The 22546-nt window shown below is 36.1% G+C and overlaps 1 protein-coding gene and 2 pseudogenes across 1 annotated transcript; 1 reads left to right on the forward strand and 2 right to left on the reverse strand.

The window, feature by feature from the left end:
* Nucleotides 1-5611: 5611 nt before the first annotated feature.
* LOC143609666 (UDP-glycosyltransferase 84B1 pseudogene) lies at nucleotides 5612-7186 on the forward strand (annotated as a pseudogene).
* Nucleotides 7187-8803: 1617 nt separating this feature from the next.
* On the reverse strand, nucleotides 8804-9259 carry LOC143609661 (secreted RxLR effector protein 161 pseudogene; annotated as a pseudogene).
* Nucleotides 9260-14950: 5691 nt separating this feature from the next.
* Nucleotides 14951-17896, reverse strand: LOC143609669 (bifunctional riboflavin biosynthesis protein RIBA 1, chloroplastic-like). The gene is made up of 6 exons (XM_077084360.1): nucleotides 17511-17896; nucleotides 17180-17401; nucleotides 16773-17095; nucleotides 16536-16665; nucleotides 16078-16374; nucleotides 14951-15425 (listed from the first exon to the last, which is right to left on the reverse strand). Exons 1-6 carry the CDS (start codon nucleotides 17883-17885, stop codon nucleotides 15189-15191), a joined length of 1584 nt encoding a protein of 527 aa, XP_076940475.1. The 5' UTR covers nucleotides 17886-17896; the 3' UTR covers nucleotides 14951-15188.
* Nucleotides 17897-22546: the final 4650 nt, after the last annotated feature.

Below are 22546 nucleotides of genomic sequence, written 5' to 3' on the forward strand. Positions count from 1 at the left end.
CTTATTCATTCCATTCCTTCTTCCATTCTGTTCCTTCTTCATTCTATTACTTCCAACCAAACATACCCTTAGGCTTTTAATCAGCAAAAGCATTGATGAAGAGTGTGTAAGTTATAACGGGCCTCCGTGCGTTTATGTTTATCTCTACCTAATAAACCACTTTTCCTTTTTCTGTTCTTGGTAGCGGCCAATACAGGTTGGCATGATATTGACTCCTTAATCTGAAATCTTAAAAATAATTTTAAATTTTTAATATGAGATATGCTAGGTAATGTGCTAATCTGAGATCCGGTCATTAAGAATCCCATGGTCTTATATATATTAAGTAATATGTTAATTTGAGGTTTATTAAGGAATGTGTGAGTTGAATATTAGTTTGAGATAGGTTAAATAATCTTAATCTTAAATCTATATAATAATATATATAAACGAAAACATAAAAATCCTACGTGTCGCGATGTGATCGCTCCTTCTTTTTTTGGAGTCACCAGATTTTCTTGATTTTTAAATGGAGGATTCTCATGCATTTGACCTGAATTCACGGTTATGAGTCTCATCAAACCCATATATTTATTAAACGGGTTATAACATCTCATTAAATTAAAAACTAATCTCACCAAATATTGATATAAAAATCCTATAAAGTAGGGACATACTAAAAATTAGTATCTGATTTATTTAAAAACAGATATATAGTATTTATAATTAAAATACCAATTTTATAGTAAAAAAAAATAAACGGATCTTGGGTCTCATTAAACTCATATACCTTTTAAACCGGGTTATAACATTTCATTTATTTGTGAACCAATTTATCATCAAACAATAAGTATATTATTACCTTTCATACAATAAAAAAATAAAATATCAATAAATAAATAAATATTAAAAACAAATAATATAAAACAACCCCCGTAATACGGGGGATAAAAACTAGTATATATATAAACGAAAGCTTCCTAAAATATCGTAAGCCACCAGATTGTTTTATTCTTAAATGAAGACTTCTCATGCATTTGACCCGAATTCATGGATATGAGTCTCACCAAAACTAGATAGCCATTAAACGGGTTATAACATCTCATTATATTAAAAATTAATTTCATCAAATATCTGATATAAAAATTCTTATAAAATAGGGATATACTACCATTTTTAAAAAAAATATTATTTATAATTAAGAAACAATTTTATTGTAAAAAAAATAAATGGCTCATGGGGCTCACTAAACCCATACAACTTTTTAACTGGGTATAAAATCTAATTTATTTGTGAAACCCTTTTATCATCAAATCTTAAGTATATTATTAACTTTCTTACAATAAATAAAATATATATATATATATATATATATATATATATATATATATATGAATAATGTAAAACAACATATGAGGATGCAAATATATTACAATACATGTTGCGCGCAAAAAAAGGAAAGAAAAACCATAGAACTAGGAATCTTAATCTTAAATATATAAACGAAATCCTTAAAAGCTCTTTGTTGCTTCTTACATTCTCTCAAACCACCAGATTATTTTATTTGTAAATGAAGGTTTATCATGCATTTGATCCGAATACACCGGGATGGGTCTCACTAAACCCAGATAACCTTAAACGCGTAATAACATCTCATTATTTTAAAAAATAATCTCACCTTGATATGAAAATCTTATAAAATAGGGATATACTAAAAATTAATATCCAACTTTTTTAAGAAAAAAGATTATTTATATTAAGTAACAATTTTATAGTAAAAAACATAAGCGGGCCATGGGTCTTACAAAACTCATATATTTTAAACGGATTATAACATCTCATTTATTTGTGAAACTCTTTCATCATCAAACCCTAAGTATATTATTAACTTTCTTACAATAAATAAAATTAAAATCCAAAAAATATAAATATTAGACATGAAAAAGAAACACAACCCCCGTAATACCGGGGGGGGGGGGGTAAAAACTAGTATGTTAATATACTCGGCATGGTAAATTATTTCGGGAAATTATATAAATTTATTATATTTATAGCAAAATATGTAAATATCAATATGAATGAAAGAAATACAACTTTAAATACGTAAGTATACTATGTAACTTGCTAATTGTTAATTAAGATAATGATATTCATTCTTTAATATCATAAAAATAAGAATTAGTTTTCTTTTTTGTTTACGTCAAATCCGGCCCGATTTGACCGACTAAATCTGAAACCATATTTGATCGATTCGGAGTAACAAGGCGAAGTTAAAGAAAGTCATTTCGGCACCATATCTTGTAGTGATTACTCGGGAAGTACTTGGTCTTCTAGACCTACTTTTACAACATTGTTTTTAGGTTGTTTTTTCACACAAATGCAACAAGGTTTTAAATTTATAATATGATTTTTATTTCAACTACATACAACAGGCAGAGAACTTGTCGTAACGTAATATAGTTTATATAAGAACCATGTATTGATCCAAGGACATGGTTTCTCTCACTCAATCTTTACTATTATCTAACCGGTTTTAATTTATAAAAGTGGTTTGATTTTAAAAATAAATAAAATAATATGTACGTAATATGATAAGTTTACTAAATTCACAAACGAATGGCTAATCTTGGATTGAACTTTTTTTATTTAATATTAACATTTTATAATTTATTATGATGTAGAAAATATTAGTGAAGACCCCTTCAAAGTTTGGGAGAGGTGAAAATAAAGGTATAAGGGGCTATGTTCTGGCAACTGAACGGGTCATTAGCAGGCTTCCATAAATGCTAGTCCCCATTCGGGTGTCTTCGGATTGTTGGCATGCAGGATGGTACTCTCCTGGTTAACTTGCAGGCACCTAAGTCGTGCAATTCATGGGAAGAATGAGATATTGTGAACAAATCCCAAACAAATTGCACTTTTAAGCTTAAGTTTTTTATTTATATTTGGGATATTGGTTTTTAATACTCCTAACTTTAATGTTTTGGTCGGAAACACTCCCAACTTTCGATTAGTTACCTACCACTCCCAACTTTCACCTTATTTTCTTCGGTCACTCCCTTATCTTTGGGATATGGGTTTTAATACTCCCAACTTTAGTGCTCTGTTAGTTATGGAGTAATAGAAGAAAATAAGGTGGAAGTTGGAGTGGTGAGTAACAAATCGAAAGTTGAGAGTATTTCCGACTAAAGTATTAAAATTTAGTATCCCTTTATCTTTTTATAATAATATGGAGGGGGCTCCTTCTATGGTTTATGTGGAATGACTATTGTTTTAATTGATCGGTTAATTTAGTTGTTTAGTTCTTAAAATTAAAGGTGATTTTCATTATATCCAAATTATAGTGTTATGATGGATAAATATGTGGTTTAATGTGTTAGTAATTTTTAAGAAAAGTAGTAAAACAAAAACATCATTTAAGCAATGAATATTTGAAAAGAATTGACATGGATATTGGGTTAAGATTGAGGGGTAGCTCGCAACTCTCTTGATAAAGTATATTTTTCTCTTTTTCTGTTTTATTCATCGACTATCCCTGAACAAAAATTTGTTAAGCTTGTGTTACCCCTCAGCTTTTTATCTAGATCCGCCACTACGTATTGAATACGTTTTGACTTGCGTTAGTTTCATGCTCATATTTTATGGATGATGCTTTGCGTTATTGAATACGTTTTGACTTGCATTAGTTTCATACTCATACTAATTTATGCTAAATATTTTGTGACACATGCACCTTCATTATATCTGCATCTTGTTTTCATATTAAATACTGCTTTTCTTTTTCCGAGTCGAGATCTATGCATATGCCTGATGATCCTGGGTTATTTAAACACTTAAGTGTCAAATCTTTATTTTTATCTTCACATGTTCTGTGATTATCCTGGAAAATTGGTTTTTATTTGTCTCAACTATTGCCTTTTAGTCATTGCAGGTCCCAACTAACGAATTGGTCAATGATGATCATAACTTTTAATTTATTTGTTCCTAACAGTCCACGGCTAACAGAATCCTAACGCCGTTAGTTTCAGCGTCGGAAAAACGTTTTTGGCCGGAAAAGTTAATTTTTTTGCCGGAAAACACCATCTGAACACTGCCACCACCACCAATTGACTCACCGCCAACCAACCACCATCACTTAAGCATCATCAACTGATTTTGACGATGGGTCTAGGGTTCCGGCCACCTCAATATTGGGGTTTTTGCTATAAAAATGTTCCTAAAGATATGGTACAAAGTTACCATGATGTTTGGGACAAAATTGTTGAGTTTTGGGGAAAAAGATGTGTGTTTTCCGGCCAAAAACTTTTTCCGGCGACCTGAAACTAACGACGTTAGAATTCTGTTAGTTGCGGACCGTTATGAACAAATACGTTAAAAGTTGGTTTTGTCAGCAGCCAATTCGTTAGTTGGGACCGACAGTGACTAAAAGACGATAGTTGGGACCAATAAAAACCGATTTTCCTAGATTATTTAAACTCAAGCGTATCTTTATTTTATTCACATGTTTCAAAGACCATTCACAATAATTTGTATATATATATATACATAGTGGACATGGACGGCTCGGGCATAGGGCGATGTGGGCGACCGGTCGGGGCACTTAATTTTCGGGGGCACAAATATATATATATATGAAAAAAAATATGCATATTTAATGTTTTACTCTAGACATACAATAACTAGGTTGGTCTAGTAGTAAGAGGCTATGACTTTCAATCCAAAGGTTGCAAGTTCCAATCTCACTTGAGACATTTTTAAGTTTATTTTATACACGAAGTTTTTTACACAACCTAAATCATAACCAAATAAGTCCATTTAAAAATTTAATTGTTTAAACCAAACAAAAAATCCATTTACATAAGGCCTTAAATTTTTTTTGCTTATAATATTTCGTTATTCGTTAAAGTCTACGGGCCTTCTTATTTCGGCTCGGACGAGGCATATAAATTCTCGGAGACTGCCCTGATAGTGGATACCCATGATCGCGTAAGTATTTGCTTATTCAAATATGAAATGATAGGTAATTCAAATTCTTGCAAGATATTTTAGGTGAAAACAATTTTTTGTTAAGAAAAATATAACGAGCAAAGAGATACACATAGAAATGGCGTTGGTTAGTTAGCAGAGCGTGTACTGCACATGTGGCACGAGCTTGGACCTCGCTATCCCCTCCCTCTTCTGGTTTTATCATCACGTATATACACATTAAGAGCATGTACGTTTTAGGATGTGTATTATACGTATGTGGAACATTTTCAGCAACGTATCGTACAAGAACTATGTCTTGCTAATACATGTATCTAGAACGCAATTTCAGGTCTCGTTTTGTTTGCAAGACACATAATTGCTCCTATCGCAATTTAAGTATATATGATACATGCGGAACATATATTTCTTCTTGCTCTTTTCGGGTGCATCTTATCAACATGTTGTGGATATAATTTGAATATTAGTAACTAATTAAATACAATTAATTGATTACAAATTTCATTTTAAAATTCTATATTTAATAAACTGTCTACCTAATCTCTGCCTAGCTACAACCGCATGTGACAATAGCTTACTACAAAATTATATTTCAATAATCTGAAAGAAGACATTAAACAATTTGAATGCACTTCTCACGTTATAGGAAAGTATATAAATTAATGCATACCGCACCCTCCTCTACATACCTCACCCAAATCTTTCACCACCTCAAAATAATGGGTTCTTTTTATGAACAAAATCAAAACATAAATGTTCTTCTAGTTACCCCATCAGCTGCAGGTCATTTAAACCCCATCCTAAGACTAGGCAAAAGTCTTGTTTCTAAAGGCCTCCATGTCACTCTTACCACAAACGAATATCCCTTCAAAGACAACACCATGATCGGCGGCGTCCACCTTGCGTTATTCTCCGATGGTCTGCCTTTAGACTATAACCGAAAAGCCGATTTGGTACACTCCATGGATATGATAAGCAAGTTTGGACCTGTTAACCTCTTGGCCTTTATCCGGTCCCATCCAAAAAAATTTGCATGCATTATTCATACACCTTTCTTGCCGTGGGTATCTGATGTGGCAGCTGAGGTTGGTGTTCCCAACGCCATGCTATGGATCCAACCATGCACTGTCTACCAAATATATCATCATTATTACAATCGTCTCCATGATTTCCCAACCGAAAGTGAGCCTAATATGAACGTTAAGCTGCCAGGATTGCCTGTTTTTCGCACGGATGATTTGCCTTCGTTTGTTCTTCCAACAAATACGTTTGCCAGCTTTGGTAGTGTACTAAAAGAATTGTTTTGTAACATGCACAAGGTGAAGTGGGTGCTCGGGAATTCATTCATGGAGCTCGAGAAAGATGTGATTGTGGCGATTAATAATGCTGGCCGTGTATTTTGGCCAGTAGGACCAATAGTTCCCGCGACGCTTTTGGGTAAGGAAGAAGATATCGGTTTTGATCTTTCCAAATCGAATGACGACCAGAGTAATTGTATAGAGTGGCTAGACAAACAAAAACCCTCTTCGGTTGTTTACATCTCGTTTGGAACTCTTTTATATTGGTCAGAAAAAGAAATACAGGGTATAGCGGCTGGTTTGAAAAAGACAAACCAGCCGTTTCTCTGGGTGATATTAATGTCACCCAGTTATCAACAACTTCCAAAACTTGAGATCTTGGAGGAGATTAAAGAGCAAGGTTTGATTGTGAGCTGGAGCCCACAATCAGCCGTGCTATCACACCCGTCAGTGGGGTGTTTTTTGAGTCACTGTGGGTGGAACTCAATGCTGGAAACCATCACTGCGGGTGTGCCAGTTATTGCTTGTCCACAATGGACTGATCAGCCTACAAACGCTAAGCTCGTGACTGATGTTTGGAGGGTTGGTGTGAAGCTGAATAAGAATTCAGAAGGTGTACTTGATGGGGAGGAAGTGGGAAGATGCGTGGAAGAGGTTATGAGGGGGCCGGGATCGGAGAAGTTTAGGAAGAATGCGGTGGATTTGAAGATCGCAGCGCGTCAAGCTTTGGAGAATGGTGGTTCATCAGACGACAATATTCAGATGTTTGTAAATGAAATCATTTCATCTTATTCACATCAACAATAAATACGCTTCTGGTTGACTGGTTGGGTGTTTAATGGTCGGTTTCATTTGGGTTTCGAGCTGGTTTCATTAGTTTTTTTTCCTGTAATATTTGTATGTCGTTGAAATAAATAGACTAGTAAGAAGATATGATATGAAAAGAAAGAAATATATATTTCTAATAATATAAGAATATCATATATATATATATAGACACTTTATAAATAAATCATTAGTACTCAATATTTTTTTCTGTTATTTCCAAAAAGTTATTAGAACTTATAAATATTCATAGTAAATCAAACTGTATTGATTATATATGCAATCGCTTCTAAAAAGTAATATCAAGAAAAAGAAATTTCAACTAATCTATCCTCTGTATATAACACCTAATTACATATTTTATTTCAGATAAAACAATTTGTTTTTGTTACTTTGTAAATTAAAAATAGTTATGAGTGTGTGCACATGTATAGATATTAATTATATGTGTTACTGTCATTTAACTATCCTATTATTTAATTGATGACTAAAAATAAACTTAAAATTAAATGATACATCAAATAATAATAATAGTTAAAACATATAATAAGCTCATCTACAAGTGATCCAAATCTACAATTAGGCAATTATCCATATACTCATACCATCTAATTAAATTGAACAAGTAATCTATAACAGAAAACTTCATCTAGACCATATATCTCTAGACTATGTTCCATAATAGAAGTTGATTAATTCATACAAATATATAACAGAAGCAAGATTTAAAGTATGTGGTCCATTAATAAAGACAAAACCTTTAAACACCAAGGAAGCGTATGATATAAAGAAATAGAAGATAGAATGAAACGTGTCATTCCAAAAAATGAAAAAAACAATGTTTGGTTGTTATGTAGTAATGAAAAGAATCATTCCATAATAAATGAAATTTCCTTCAAATATAGGATTTTCATTCTTTTAGTAATAGCTATTTTGTTTTCATTCCTTTATGGAATGGAATCAACAAATCATAATATTATTATCATTATTATTATTATTATTATAGTATAACATATTATTATTATATTATGATTATTGTTATATTATTTTATTGTTTTGTATAATAAAATATTGAAGACAATAAGATTTCAAGTCTAAACCTTTAGGGTCGGTTTGGTATGAGGTAATGGAATGGACGACAGAATGTAATGGACCGTGGTAATGGAATAGACAAAGGAATGGAATTGGTTATTACCATTCCAATGAAATGTTTGGTTACCACATGGGAATGAAATGAATCATTACTTTGTATTGTTGGTAGGTAAAAAAAAATAAATTATAATTGTATTGATTAATAAGTTGTGAATACTTGATTACAAATAAACCCTATTTATAACCATACAATTATTTATTAGACAAGAATAGGAGAAAAACTAATTCAAAACCCCCTAGGTTTGTAAGTGCGACAACTAGGTCCCCACACTTACGCAAGATTACACTAACAATCACCCCCCTAATCTTGTGACACCGATGAAGCTTCGCATCTCGTTAAACTTCAACCATGGCAACACTTTTGTAAGGATGTCTGCTCTTTATAAATCTCCACTGACATGCTCCACCTTGATTTGTTCTCTCTCGATGCACGCCCGAATGAAATGGTACCGTGTGTTGATGTGCTTGCTTCTCCCGTGAAAAACCGGGTTCTTCATCAAAGCAATAGCCGATGAATTATCCACCTTCAACGTCACGATTTCCTCCTTTTCTCCGGTCATCTCTTACAACAAACCCCGAAGCCATAAGGCTTGACATGCAGCTGATGTAGCTGCCATAAATTCAGCCTCACATGATGATAACGCCACCGTTCCTTGTTTCTGAGAAACCCATAATATCGGTGATGTACCATAGTAGAAAATCAAACCTGAGGTGCTTCGACCATCATCCATATCCATCGCATGACTACTATCACTATACCCGTGCAACACACTGTTTCCGCCTCTCGAGTAAGTAATACCAAAGTCTAGTGAACCTCTTAGATATCGGAGAATATATTTAACCGCTTGAGCATGAGCTTGAGTTGGTAATTGCATGAACTGACTTGCATAACCAACCGAGTAGCTCAAATCGGGTCTCGTATGAGTTAAATACCGCAAGCTTCCGATTATCTTTCTATAACCGGTCGGATCTACCTTCGGATTTTCATCTTCCTTCGACAACTTTAAGCCCAGTTCCATCGAAAATTGAGTCGAGTTGCACTCTCAAAGACTTACTTTGAAATTTTGACATTTTTGGCCCGATATTTACGTGATGTTACAGAAAACTTATTAAACTCTCGGGTTATAATACCCGTTCAATGTTTCAAATACATTTCTTTAGAAAACATAACTCTTTGTAATATTTTGAAATAAAATATCTGAGCCACCAGATAGCATCTAATGACTATAACTCCAATCTTCTATTCCTTCTTGCTTGTCTGTTCTAACCTTTCTTGTTTCCCTGTAATATGGGTGGGAAAATACGTCAGCACAAAGCTGGTGAATAACGCTGACTCTAAAATATCTTTTCAATATCTTTGTGAAACCAACAATAATACCTTTGTGACTACTCATTAGGCACCCAACTAAATTGGGATCAAATTACCCTAAGTACCATATACAATTAATTATATACACAATATCATTTCTCTGAACAGTCCCGTAGACCTTCAGAGGCATGTTGATGATATGCATGGCCTCGGGGAAATGCCGAGTCACCATGTATGTTTGGATCCAGACACATGTATACTCTTAATCAGAGTGTCCGTTTCTTATTACTGTAACACAAAGTTTTAAGGATTCGTAAATCCTATGCAAACATTCAGACTCATTATAAAAGGTTTGGAGCGTATTCACCTTTTCTGTTTATAATCAGTTTCTGTTACTGATTCCTGTTTTTCTGATTTCCTCTTCTTGTTTTGTTACCTCGGACCTATAATACGAGAATAACCTTTGTATAAATATCTAGATCAGCGATCTAGCTTCAGACCTTTAGTCCGTTTTTGTATAGCGTTAACCTTGATAAAAACATTTGTTTATTCAAAACATTTGGACCTTTAGTCCATTTGCTTGTTTACTATGTTTCTTCTTCAAGAAGAAACATTAACTTTATATTCTTTCTTTATGAACATTATATTTCTTAATAATAAAGAAATATTACTTTAACTATAACCTTTGCTTAAGAAAAGTTATTTTATTCTTAATCATAATCAAGGTTTGGCTATATCTCCGACTTTGGTCTAAGCCATTTATAATAATAAAATAATAACTTAGGCAGAACCCCTACCTTGCACGGGTATTCGGAGTTAGATATTCCTAAGTTTATACGGGCAACACTTCTACTCTATATGCACGTTTATCAAGGCGTTCTTGATCAACCCTTCTTGGCACGTAAATCGAGACGATGTTCAGATGTCGCCGGGTCGTGCACGTACTTCGAGAAGGAATGTCGGGTTCCTTGAGTGGCACGCATTTCGAGGAAACGTCGGGTATTTGGCACGGATTACGAGGTAATGATTTGTCGGGTCTGTGGCACGCAAAACGGTGTTCGGCACGCAAACCGAGGTAGAAAGAGAGTATAAATTATAGAGAGAGTGTGTGGGAGGTGTGTGGAGAAATGCCATGAGCCTCCCCTTTTATAGCCAAATTTGTGTACTATCGCGGTACGCGATGGGATCTTCGCTGACTCCGTCGCGTATCGCGATGCCCACATTTCTAAGGTCTCGCCATGTGGCCTGACATGTGTGCCACGTGTCGCCACGTGGTCTGACACATTCTGCCACGTGTCCTGGTACACTGCCACGTGTCGCCTGGGTGTGACACGTGTGCGATGCGTCATCACGGCCCATCGCGGTACGCGATGGCCGTCTCCTTAGACTCATCGCGTAGCGCAATGGGTCCCTGTATATTATTTTTCATTTTCAGTCCTTCATCTTTTGTAGCTTGTCACTTTTGGTCTAATTCTCATTGTCCAAAAATACTAAGGTGACTCTTAAAGCGGCTCGCGGCGATGTGAGCGTGCGAAGTGCAAAGTTCGCCATCAAAGCGCCACATTGCGCCCAACGCCCTTCGCCGTCGCCTTCGTCCTCGTCCTCGCCCGAGCCCTAGCCCGAGCCCGTGAGCGTCGGGTGTTATGTACCCTCCGCTAGGACTGCTTGATGCATGATATTCATAAAAGAATATTACTATGGAAAATCTCTTTCTTATAAAGAGCTTTCATTTCTTTACCACTTTCTTTGTGGGATGGATTCCATCTTCCTTATTTATACTTTAGTGGAATGCTTCCACTTTCTTACATCTTCCAATGTGGGATGGAATTTCTTTCATGTAACTAAACTTAACTTAGGAAATATTTTTATTTCCTTATTTTTCTTATATTTACTTATTTAATATTTTCTCATAACTTGTCTTGATATTATTTTTGATCCCTCAACTTTCCTAAGTTGTCAAATTTGGATCGAAATTTTGGGGATGTTACAATCCCGATCTTGCATCCTCCTTCGTCTAATTGCCCGAGACTTATAATATTATTTTTGAGAGATGGAATAAAATAAACGTCACTCAAGGCTCGTTGTTCTCCCCTTTGACCTTCTACTATTGTCGTGCCCCGACCTTCGATTTCAACACACGAACCATCACCGAAACTTACTTTACCGGTCTTGTTACGATCGATGTTAGAAAACCATTCCGGATTTCCCGTCATGTGGTTACTCGCCCCGTTATCAAGAATCCATGCATTTTTATCACATAGGGTTAAAGCATATTGCTTTGGATCAACCTGGTCTTCTTTTAGAAAAACGACATATTCCTTACTCCGAGCTACCGTCATCATGTTTAGAATCGGTCCGCCATCTTGAGCGAGGTTACTTTGATCGTTCGTCTCCTTGTTTCGGTTAGGACATGACGTGGCAAAGTGCCCCAGTTCATCACACCGATAACATTTAATCTTTGACCGATCCTTCTTCACCCGGGGTTCTTTCTTTTCCTGATCCACAACCTTACCCTTTCCCTTGTTCTTTTGACTTTATTCGGTTCCCATCTTGCCTTTCCCATGACGCCTTTCTTGATTGTTTTTAGCTTTCCATTCTTCATATGTATATAGGAGTTGTTCTTGCTTACCGGACACGGGTTTGTCTTCATCTCCAAATCGTTCCTCAAACGCTTTTAGGCGTCCAACGGCTTCATGGAACGTCATGGTCTTTATATCGGCAAACTGTTCAATAGTAGCAACAATCGCTATATACCTCTTTCTCGGAACGGACTTTAAAAGCTTTCTCACTAGGGTCTTTTCTTCAAACGGTTCTCCAAGATTGCTTGCTCTGGAAGCTATTTGGCTAATCTTGGTCGAGAAGTCATCAATCGTGTCCGTCTCTTTCATCTTGAGTACATCGAACTCATGTTGAAGAGACTCACTACGTGCTTCTCGAACCCTATCAACCCCAACGAAACGAGTCTTAAGTGCATCCCATATCTCTTTAGCGGTGGAAAGGTGAGCCACTTGCGTCACCAAAGCCTCCGGCATGCCTTGATAAAAATACACAATCGCCAACCCATCTATCTTCGGGTCAACCACCGTTCCCATTCTTGGTTCAATAGCCTCCAACAACCCTTGAACCTTGAAGATAGCCTTGATTTTTACCGTCCAAATCGTGTAATTGGTGGACGTAAGAATCGGAAACTGAATCGAGAGGGAACTCGGTTCTTTGGGAAAACCGACTTGATTACTTGGCCCTCCAACTTGATTATTTGGTTGATCACCCATCTTTTCTCTCTTGATCGTTGTTACTTAAATTGAAATCTGGATTCAATTTCTTGATCTACGAAAAGAAAAACTTATAATCAAGTTTTCTTAAGAGTAGTCTTGTATGTAAAACAAGTATATAATTTGAGTATTTTACTCAAAAATACAATATTTCTTGTTTTGCTTTCTTTCGTAACCCTCTGTGCACAAACACCAACTACTTTTGACTGTATGACCTTTTTTTAATTTTTTAACAATAAAGGTCAAAAGATGCTTATCTTCTTGGACCACAATACTTGCAGAATTTTAAACGAACAACCCTTAGCAATCTGTACCGATTGCTCTCATGTCGCCAGATTCACCGTGATCGAGAAGAGAAATCTGCTAATCAATCTCCTCTTCGTCGGATTCTGTGCAGATAGTTCGCCGGAATTCTGGGTTTGCCGCCGACGGATACCTTACCAACAGGTCGTCGGAATCTTCTTTTTCTGTGCTGCTCTTGACCTTCGATTCGTCTTCGAAACCGTCACAAGGCTTGTGATCTCAAGTGACCACCTTCTGTGCCGGACTTCGCTTTGATCGATGATCATTGCTTCACCTCTGCGTTTTTTAAACCCTAACCTTAAGCTCTTGATACCAATTGAAGTTTTTTAAACCCTAACCTTAAATTTCAAGTCTAAACCGTTATTGTATTGATTAATAAGGTGTGAATACTTTATTACAAATAAACCCTATTTATAACCATATATAAGAATAGAAGAAAAACTAACTCAAAACCCCCTAAGTTTGTAAGTGCGACAACTAGGTCCCCATACTTACACAAAATTACACTAACAAATATAACTATTATTATATTACAGTTATTATTGTATTATTAATATTATTATTTTACGAGTGAACGCTTCACAACATGCATGCATGATCCAATATTTTTACGATTATTTTTATTCGGTTTAATGATCTCGCTGAAACGTACAGATCCTAAAAAATGAGTTAATATGAATATTCATATTATTATTAAAAATTACTATTACTAATAATAATAATAATAATAATAATAATAAAGGGACAATCATTCCATTCCTACATAGTATCTAAACATGATAATGAAATGGTAATGATCTATTTCATTCCTTTGTCCAATCCATTCTCACGTCCATTCCATTCGCTCATTCATTTCATTACGTTATACTAAACAGACCCTAAGTGGTTGTGAGGTCTTGAGTTCAAAGGCCCGACAGAAATTTGCCGTTTAAAAAAAACACAGTGCATGTGATTAACAGAAGGAAATAGTTTCACCGTGCGTCGATAACCGACTACTAGAGATGCCCGTGTACTGGTGCAGCAGAAAAACATAATCATACAGATATTCAGCATACATTGAGGAACATGTTGAAGATAATTTATTAAATAAAAGAAGGTTACAAGCTACCTGCCACCACTTTTGCTCAACCCAATTTTTTATCGGATTCAGCAGATCGTAAATGACCTTTTTCACAAAAGAACAAAAGATTCCAAATAATTTAAAGTTACAGATATTTATTAATATAACATGTTTAAATTCACCTATTTATTAACTTAAGAGGGTTGTTTATAAGAATTATTTTCGATTATCTTAGGAAGACTGGTGTAATTTATGATTGTAAGAGGCGTTTTGTATTCTTGTTTTGGTGTTTTTTGTTCAATCGGCTTGGGCCATGTGTCAATTGTTGGTGTTTGTATTTGGCATATGGTTATCACTACTCAAAAGATAATTTTTCCTGAAGAAAAGATCAAAATCCAAAATGAAAAATAAACTTATCTTTTTGGTTATCGCCGGATCTCAAACGAACGCATAAAGAACGTTATTAAAAAAAAGTAGTAATTCACAATTCAGTAGTTGTCAGTGAGTTTGGCTTTATGTCCTAACATTGCAAATAGCACCTTTAATGTTTTGAACCCACGCCACTTTCATAAGAAACAAGCACCATAGCACTAGACGAGGTTATAGGTTTTTTAGGTCATTGGTGACGGTCAGAAATTTTATGATGTAAAATCTTGAGCCCTCTTTAATTTTTCTTTCTCCATCTTTATTTAGTTGTAACACTCGTCTAAGTTTGATGGAATTAGTGATATCGAAAGTAAAATGTCGCAAATGTGATGTTGGATACCAAATTTATGTTGGTATAGCGAATGTCATGTTGAATAACCGCGCAGTTACAGATTATTTAAAATAAAAAAAACAAAAATCAATGCATTAACCAGCACATAAATGGAACTTCCAACACCATCTAACATGTATTACAAATTGGTTTCAAAGAATGAGGCTTTTGGTTTCGGTTTCTAAACTCTGGTTCAACGAGGGTAAGTAAAGAATGAGTCAAATCATTTATAGATGATAACCCAAACTTATACACTTGGTTTGCCATTTTTGTTTATAAGGTTTGGGATGCCATTGTTCTCAGAGCCATAAACGTGGCCCATCTTGGCCCGTTTGGTCTCCAGATATCGTTTGTTGTGCTTTGTAATTGGAGTCACTAGGGGAACTCTGCCTGCAACTTCCAAACCATAGCCCTTGAGCCCAATGTATTTAGCAGGGTTGTTTGTCATTAACTTCATTGTACTAACTCCTAAATCTCTCAAAATCTGCATGTTTTCATTAAAGCATACAATTACGAACAAGAAATTTGTATAATGAAATTTAAAGAATTTGAAATTTAAGGTGGCAACCAGGCCCGTTTATTCTCAAGTGGGCCTGCGGTAAAATCAAAAGGATTAGTTAAAAACGGAAACGGGTCAAAGGGGGCAAGCAATTCAAAAGCTTCCCAAATGTATTACTGATATACAACTTTATGAAAAAAAATATCATTCTGATATTATTTGTAATCACAATTAACGTGCAATGTAAATAAGAATTTTGAAATAAAACAATGTTTTGGTGAATTGTGTAGTTTTTTATATCTAGTGGGTCCAACGGGTTAAGCTATAGTTAGAGTAACTTACGCAATCGCCTCTGTTGTATGCCACAGGGACGATTTTGGCATACCACAGGGATGATTGTGTAATTTACTCATAATTTAATTAAAAAGATTATAAGTTAAAACGGGTTGAAAGTCATTCTAAGCATACTCAAATGCATTATTCTCCTAGATTCCTTTATTAAAAGGAAAGACACTTTATAACAAAACTAGAGTTTTTTGTCACATCTATCTATTTAGTTCAATGTTTATGAAACCAAGAGCAAATTAGTTATTTTGCAAGATGAATGGAATTTATATAATAAATAAATTAATATTACCTGTGCACCAATACCGTACTCCCTTGAATCAACAGGCAAACCGAGCTCCTCATTGGCTTCAACTGTATCACGACCATCATCTTGCAAATTATAAGCCCGAAGCTTGTGACCCAACCCGATACCCCTTCCTTCATGACCTCTAAGATAGACCACAACACCCCTCCCCGCCTCTTCAATTTGTTGCATTGCAAGTGCCAATTGGTTACCACAATCACATCTTGCAGACCCGAATATGTCACCCGTTAAACATTCTGAATGTACCCGTACAAGAATGTCCTTTTCGTCCCCAATGTCACCCTGTTTTAAAATAAAAAATGTTTCATCCAGTTAATTTTAAATTTCAACGAAAACTTTTAAAATTTGCAGCATATGGTTGACCCAAAAATATTTTTTTGTCCACTAAAAAATGAGCCGATTTTCCACCTGCAAATAATACTTTTTTCTAAATGTGCTCTCACCTTGACCATAGCAATATGTTCTATTCCATCTAACACTGATCTATAACAATATGCAACAAACGGGCCCCATGTAGTAGGTATACGTGCAGTTGAAGCTCGTTCCACTAGCTTATCCGTCTTCCTTCTATACCTGCCAAATTTAAACCAGTGTAAGAAAACCATTATTCCATGAAATCAAAAGGTGGAAATTTTGACCCATTTAATTTTGGTCAAAACAACTTAATTTTGGCAATTTACCTGATCAGATCAGCTATAGATATAATCTTTAAATTTTCCCGTTTAACAAACTCGCAAAGCTTTGGCAAGCGAGCCATCGAACCATCATCATCCACAATCTCACATAACACGGCTACCGGGTCAAACCCAGCTAACACAGCTAGGTCAACGGAAGCTTCCGTATGACCTGCCCGTTTCAAAACACCACCTTCCCTATATTTCAACGGAAATATATGACCTGGGCGGTTAAAATCTCCTGGTTGTGAATCTTTTGAAGCTAAAGCCTTTATTGTAACCGCTCGATCACGTGCCGACACACCTGTTGTTGTACCATGTTTTGCATCCTACATAGTACATATAAAGTCATACATACATTCATTTATTTTTTCTTCTTAATTTTTTTTTGAATGTATTAAAATTACGCGTACCACTGATACTGTGAAGGCGGTACTGAGTTTTTCTGCATTATCTTTACTATCAACCATTAAAGGAAGTTCCAGTCGTTCCAAATCTTCGCCTTTCATGCTGACACAAACAATCCCGGTTCCATGTTTAACAATAAACGCCATGGCCTCAGGTGTAACACACGATGCTGCCATTATTAAATCACCTTCGTTTTCTCGGTCTTCATCGTCAACAACCACTACCATCTGCAATACAATTCAATATTTATCATAAATGTTGTAAGCCAATGTTATCTTAAAACTACAACTTCTAATAGAGTAATAGCATACAAATGAAGCAAATGAAAGAACAAACATTTCCCTGATGTATATCTTCTATGGCCTCGGGAATGGAGGAGAAGCCCGCAGTTTGTTGATCCAAACCATAATCATCATGAGCAGAAAAACCATTAGTGGTAGGCGTTGTTTCAGCTGCCAGTGTACCCAAAGCTATTGAGTCGGGCTGTATCACAACTCCAGATGACACACTAACGCCATTTTTGTCAACACCGTTAATCCTCTTTTGATTAACAGGAAAACTACCATCTAATGAAGCTCTGAGCCTTCCATCACCTTTACTTTTGGAGCATGATCTAGTAGTGAGATGGATAAACGCCTCGGATGCATGCCCGCTGGACGAAAACATATTTACCAAGTGGTGACCGTTATACGAGCTCACATTTGTGATCATCCTGCATCATAGATATTCCATTGTTAGAGGCATTAATCTGAAAGAAAATATTTAGGAACCCCTTATTTTTTAAATATTTTACTTAGCAGACTTTTCGTTTATCTAAGGACCGCGAGTTCAAAAACATTTTATTGACAATAACAATCAAAACAGCAACAAAACAAAAGGCACAAAATGATGAGAAAGCTATACTAGTAACATATAAAATCAGCTAAAACATTTTTAGTAGACGATAAAACGGATTGGTTCGGGTTGAGCTGAGCAGCTAGCACCTTCATCTTTTAGCTTTTCATTATTAATTATGTGTTGATTATTAATATAAAACTAAAACGATTAAACTCTCAGTTATTTTGTAAAGATGATTAAGAAGATGAAAAAAGAAAAATGTGTGTCTTCTAGTTTCATTTAAGGAAATATTTGAAAGAAAAGTAGAAAATGTGTGGTCTCGAATTTCATTTAATAAAATGAGTGTGCATGAGATATTGTTTTGTTTGTATTCTGATCAGTTCAATACCTAACAGTTTAAACATTTCTGGTTTGGATTAATTAACTAGTTTCATAACTATGTCGAGTTTATTTGGCATATGTTTGATAAAGTGCAATGTTCCGATTGTCATGTCTTTGTCGTGTGGTTGGACTAAAACTATTATAATATGCCAACAAGTGGAAAGGGATTACATGGTGGAACAAGAGGCTGCTGAATTCTAGTGGCCGATAATCATAAAAAAATAATTATAATAATGAATGCATGTAGAATTATAGATATAGACATATATTGATATAGTATACCAAACTGGCTTTGTCTTCTACTGTGGCATGCTTTGATTTGTGACCACTCCCTCTATTTGAAAGTGGGTCAACAAGGTATAACATCTAAATCGTTAAGACTAATAAATATTAGTAGAGGGTGGTTTGGTGATTTTAACATTTTGTTTAAGTAGGGTTGGTCTGATTTCTATATTTTAAATCCATTTTCATTTTTACCTCTTGATTTCCTTTCTTTCTGTCCTTTCTTTATTAATCTTCATCTTTCCTTCTATTTTATGTTCATTTTATTCCTTCCCTTCTTTCATGTCTACTTTTATTACTAGTGTCCTAGTTTTCATACAATTTTTTTTCGGCTTTACACCTGTAAGAACATTCATATGGTAGTCTCTATACTATATCTCTGCTCTCTATATAATATACAGGAAAAATAAAAATAAAACAACTAAAACATCACTACATTAGATTCTCTATATTATGAAAAAATTTAAAGAACACTAAAGTACACCTCTATATCTAAAAACTTATAAAGTAAACCTTTATATTTATAATAGTCACTAAAGTAAACTCTTAGTTGTGCAAAACAACTAATAATTTAGAGATAATATACATGGTCCAAAAGAAGTGTGATGCATAACATCATATAATAAACGAGCTTAAATATCCTAAAGTATCCATCTTGAGGCTATGTTATTCCTTTACTCTCTTGGTTGATTTAAATGAAAGTTCACACCACACACGCATTATCAATACTCGTACATATGAATATTTTTACACGAAAATATTTGGAAAGTGTTTTGTAAAATGAGTAGGAAAAATTTGTAAATACCACCGTATATTTATAGTAGTATACTAAGCTATTATTTTAGGCTACAATGCATTTATAACATAAATTTCATTGTAGATGTACCGTATGGCAGGTGAAAATATGAACTTGTATAGCATAGCTACGAATCTACGATGCAGATGCTTGTATAAAATGCCATTGACAACATAGGTACACATAAATCCAAGTCTTGCCTTATATTAGTTAGTCTTCTCAAGTATTGATTATGTTATACTGTATAAAGTGAGTTACTATACATAATAACAACGCATAATGTAATACAAACTTAACTAAAAAAAGAAAAAGGAAAAAAAGCATACAGCTAAGATTAGGATGATAGAATATTAGAATTGGTAAGCACTCAATCAATTTCCACATTCACAAACCATTACAATATATAGACACAATAGAATATCGGTAACTATGGAAACAAATAATCCGATATTCGTGGAATATTGACATAAATCGTATTCTATTATAACTCTTGCTATTACACCCCAGCAGTCGAAGCGGGAGGAGACCGAATGCTTAGACTGGATCGAAAATCTTCAAACAGAGTTCTTGGAAGACCTTTCGTGAAAATTTCGGCAATCTGATGACGAGATGGCATATGAAGAACACGAACACGACCTAGCTTAACCTGTTCCCGAACAAAGTGAATGTCGAGTTCTATATGTTTCGTTCGTTAATGCTGAACCGGGTTGCCGGATAAGTAGATCGCGCTGACATTATCGCAGTATACGAGTGAGGCCTGAGAAATAGGATGGCGAATTTCTAGTAACAGATTCCGTAACCAGCAAATTTCCGCCACCACGTTTGCAACACCTCAATATTCCGCCTCCGCACTAGACCGGGAAATAGTGGGTTGACGTTTGGATGACCAAGACAGTAAGTTATTCCCGAAGTAAACACAATAGCCGGACGTGGACCTACGAGTGTTCGGACACCCCGCCCAGTCGGCGTCCGTATACGCCGTTAACGAGCGGTCCGCGGGTTTCCCGAGGGTGAGGCCTTGATCAGACGTGCCTTTGATGTATCGTATAATCCGTTTCAACGCATATGCATGCAGATTTGCTGTACCGCATAGGTGATATCAGGGCGAGTGAATGTGAGATATTGAAGCGCCCCCGCAAGGCTCTTGTAGAGTGTCGGGTCGTGAAACGGTTCCCCAGATCCTGCCCCTAGCTTAGAATTCGTGTCAACAGGCGTAGAAACCGGCTTACACGCTGTCATACCGGCTCGCTTTACGATGTCGTTAGCATATGATTGTTGAGACAAAAACATCGTATCTCCGTTACGTGTCACGTGAATCCCCAAAAAATAGTTCAACTGGCCCAAATCTTTCATGGAGAACTCACTAGCGAGGTCGGTCATTAACCTCTCGCGTAATCCGGTGCTTGAGGTGACCAATAGTATGTCATCAACATACAATAATAAGTATGCAGTGTGGTCTTGGTAGTGGAACGAGAATAAAGAATTGTCACACTTACTTTGAACAAAACCCAACGATATCACATATTCAGTGAATCTTTGGTACTATGCTCGTGGCGCTTGCTTCAGGCCATAGAAAGACTTCTTTAGACGACACACATGATCCGGAAAGCGTTTATCCCGGAACCCGAGAGGTTGGTACATGTAGACGGTTTCATTTAGTGTACCATGCAGGAAAGCGTTTGTGACGTCAAGTTGATGTACCGACTGAAGAAGCGTAGATCGACTCACGGGTAGACGATCAACTTTCCTCGGGTGTGATTATGCTATTTCACCGATGGATCTCTGGGATCTGGATTCTTCCACCTACAAAATGAACAACACCGTAAACTTACCCCTCAGAAAGGGACAGAGGGGTCCTCTTTGGGGTAACCCTCCGGTGTGAGAATAAGAGTTTGTAGGAGAAGATAATAATATGAGAGTAAGGAAATGGGAGTGTATTGCTTAATATAGCTGAATACTGTGTAATTGGGTGTACTCTCCTTGTGGAGTTGATATGGTATTTATAGTGCTAGGGTTTCCAATTATTGGGCTCAGACCCAATTAGGGCCTTTTTGGCCTCCTCCAATTGCTTTGCGCCACGTGTCCTTGAGACACCTGGTGCTTTTTCATTGGTTATAATCACGTGGTAGCACATGGGTTTTGCTGAGTTGTCCACCTTTCATTGGCAGCTGTCAACATCAGCATATTCTTATTCCTTAAAAAGATACCTTCTGAAAGGTTGTCTGACGTGCACAATCAAGGTTGCCCTAATCCTGATTTGGATAAGGACGAGGTTGATTATGTGCATGTGTGATATGCGTCTATCCTGAGGATGCGCGAGGTCTTCTCTTTATTCTCACGCGCAGATGTTTCATGCGCAGATGTGATATGCACAAGCATGTGATATGCGCCACGCACGGATGCGCCACGCGCAGATGTGATATGCGTGAGCATGTGATATGCGTGAGCATATGTGATGCGTGAGCATATGTGATGCGTGAGCATATGTGATGCCTGAGCATGTGATGCATGAGCATATGTGATATGCGTGAGCATATGTGATATGCGCCATGCGCATAGGTTTTGGCTTTGTGCCTTCATAATATCTTGATTTCAAGTCTCTTGTCTATATCTTGTGGGTTGACCCGCCTCGCTCGGTGTTGAGGCGGGTACATACCTCTTCACCGACCATGATTTAGACAAAGCCAAAGAGAGAACTGTACGTATCGTGGCCGGTTTAACCACTGGGCTAAAGGTCGCGCCACAATCAATTCCGACCTGCTGCAAACGACCATCACACACTAATCTGGCTTTGTATCGTTCAAGAGAACCATCAGACATGTATTTATGTTTAAACAGCCACATACTGCGAATAATATTCATGGTCGGTTTACGAGGGACAAGCTCCCAAGTCTCGTTTTGAATAAGGGCATTGAACTCATGAGACATGGCATCAGACCATTCCGGGGTGTGTAAAGCGTGGATGGGGTTTTTTGGAATGGGGGCAATCGTCTGGGTATTTAGGTTGAGTATGTTTCTCGGTTTTCGTATTCCGTCCATTGCCCGAGTACGCATCGGATGGACGGATGTGGGTGGT

This window comes from Bidens hawaiensis, unplaced genomic scaffold, assembly GCF_021521415.1.
Source record: "Bidens hawaiensis isolate Kalapana, Puna unplaced genomic scaffold, B.hawaiensis_p1.1 tig00008721_1, whole genome shotgun sequence".
NCBI lineage: Eukaryota > Viridiplantae > Streptophyta > Magnoliopsida > Asterales > Asteraceae > Bidens > Bidens hawaiensis.

Bases quoted from the DNA above. Each gene is read 5' to 3' on its own strand.
- LOC143609669 (XM_077084360.1), bottom strand. From the start codon at position 17,885: ATGATCACAAATGTGAGCTCGTATAACGGTCACCACTTGGTAAATATG. The intron at 16,375-16,535 runs GTGAGAGCACAT...ATTTTAAAACAG, and splicing joins AACATATTGCTATGGTCAAG to GGTGACATTGGGGACGAAAA. The intron at 15,426-16,077 runs GTAATATTAATT...GAAAACATGCAG, and splicing joins AGTACGGTATTGGTGCACAG to ATTTTGAGAGATTTAGGAGT.